Source organism: Penaeus monodon, chromosome 23 (genome assembly GCF_015228065.2).
Source record: "Penaeus monodon isolate SGIC_2016 chromosome 23, NSTDA_Pmon_1, whole genome shotgun sequence".
NCBI lineage: Eukaryota > Metazoa > Arthropoda > Malacostraca > Decapoda > Penaeidae > Penaeus > Penaeus monodon.
The window spans coordinates 36,885,799-36,887,280 of NC_051408.1; the positions used below are offsets into that span (position 1 = coordinate 36,885,799).

At 37.8% G+C, this 1,482-nt stretch overlaps 1 protein-coding gene across 2 annotated transcripts in view; it reads left to right on the plus strand.

The window, feature by feature from the left end:
• Window positions 1-1,482, plus strand: part of LOC119588400 — a 4,488-nt gene that overhangs the window by 2,374 nt on the left and 632 nt on the right. For both annotated transcript variants that reach the window (XM_037937079.1, XM_037937080.1), the window contains exon 4: window positions 1,293-1,477. In XM_037937079.1, the coding sequence (XP_037793007.1) occupies window positions 1,293-1,477 (185 nt within the window). The remainder of the gene's footprint in view (window positions 1-1,292; window positions 1,478-1,482) is intronic.

The window sequence follows — 1,482 nt, forward strand, 5'->3', positions numbered from 1 at the left end:
ATGAGAATGAAAGAGAGATGCGGTGAAAGTTTGCAATCTGTCTGCAACACGTGTCATGGCTCTGAAGTACGTTGCAAGGGAAGGGGTGTCATTATTTTCTCTTTCAGTGTTGTTCCTTCCTTTCTCCCTCTCTGTTTTTTTTTCTGTTCTCCTCATCTCTCTATCTCCTTCTTTCTTGGTTCTCGCTGTTCCTCGAATCTATCCTCTGTCTTCTTCCCTTTTCTCTCCATTTCTCTCTTTTTTTCCCATTTATCTCTTCCCTCTCTCTCTCTCTGATCATTTTTCCCTTTTTTTCCAGCTTTCCCTCACCCTTTTCTCTCTATGCTTTCTCCTCTTCATTTCTTCTTTTCCCGTTCTTCTCTCGTCTTCTCTTCCTCTCTTTATTTTTTTTTCCAGTTCTCTCCCTTCTTCCTTTTCATTATTTCTCTTTGTTTTCCCCTTTTGAAGTTTTTTTCCCCTTATTTTCTCTATTCTTTTTATTTCTTTTCCAGTTCTCTCTTCTCTCTTTTTCTTTGTTATTCCTCTCTTTCTTTCTCTTTCATCTCCAGTTTTCTCTCCCATCTTTCTCTTTATTATTCCTCTCTTTCTTTCTCGTTTATTTCCATTTTTCTCTCCCACCTTTCTCTTTATATTTCCTTTATCAGTCTTCAGTCCTCTTTCTCTTCTTTTTATCATCCCTATATTTCTCCTTTTTCTTAGTTTTCTCTTCCGTCTTTCTCTAATTCCTTAGTTTCATCCAATCCTCTCTCTCCCCTGTCAGTTATTGCTCTCTATAATTCCTCCATTTTCCATTTCTGTCTCGTCTCTTTCTATCGTTCCTCTCTATATTTCTCTTTCTTTTTTACCAGTTGTCTTCTTCTTTCTATTATCCAATCCTCTTTCTCCTCTTTCAGTTATTCCTCTTTATCATTCTTCTACTTTCCAGTTCTCTCTCATCTTTTTCTATCATTGCTCTCAACATTTCTCTTTTTTTCCCTCTCTATCATTTCTCTCTCTATCTCCCCTTTTTTCCCTTTTCTTGCTAACTTTACTCTATATATTCTCCTTTTTGCCCTCTATTATTCCTCTCTATATTTGCTCTTTTTTTCCATTTTCTTTCTATCATTATTTTCTAAATATCTCTTTTTCTCCCTCTCTTTCTATCATTCCTCTATATATTTTTCTTTTTTTCCCTTTCGTTTTATCATCATCTCTATATTTCTCTCTTTTTCCTCTCTATATTTCTCTTTCTTTCCCCCTTTCTTTCGATCATTACTCTCTAAATTTCTCCTTTCCCCTCCCCCCCCCCCCAGTTCTCCTCCATCAAGTACGTAGGAAACGCTAACGCTCTGAACGCCGATACCTTCACGCTGTACCAAGGAACGTATTTCTCCGGGATGGAATATTATGCTGAGGGAGACATTCTCGACTTGGGATCCTTCAGTAACCTCGCTTCCTCTGCCATTGTGACTGGTTCTTCCCCTTGGACAATCTATTCGTGAG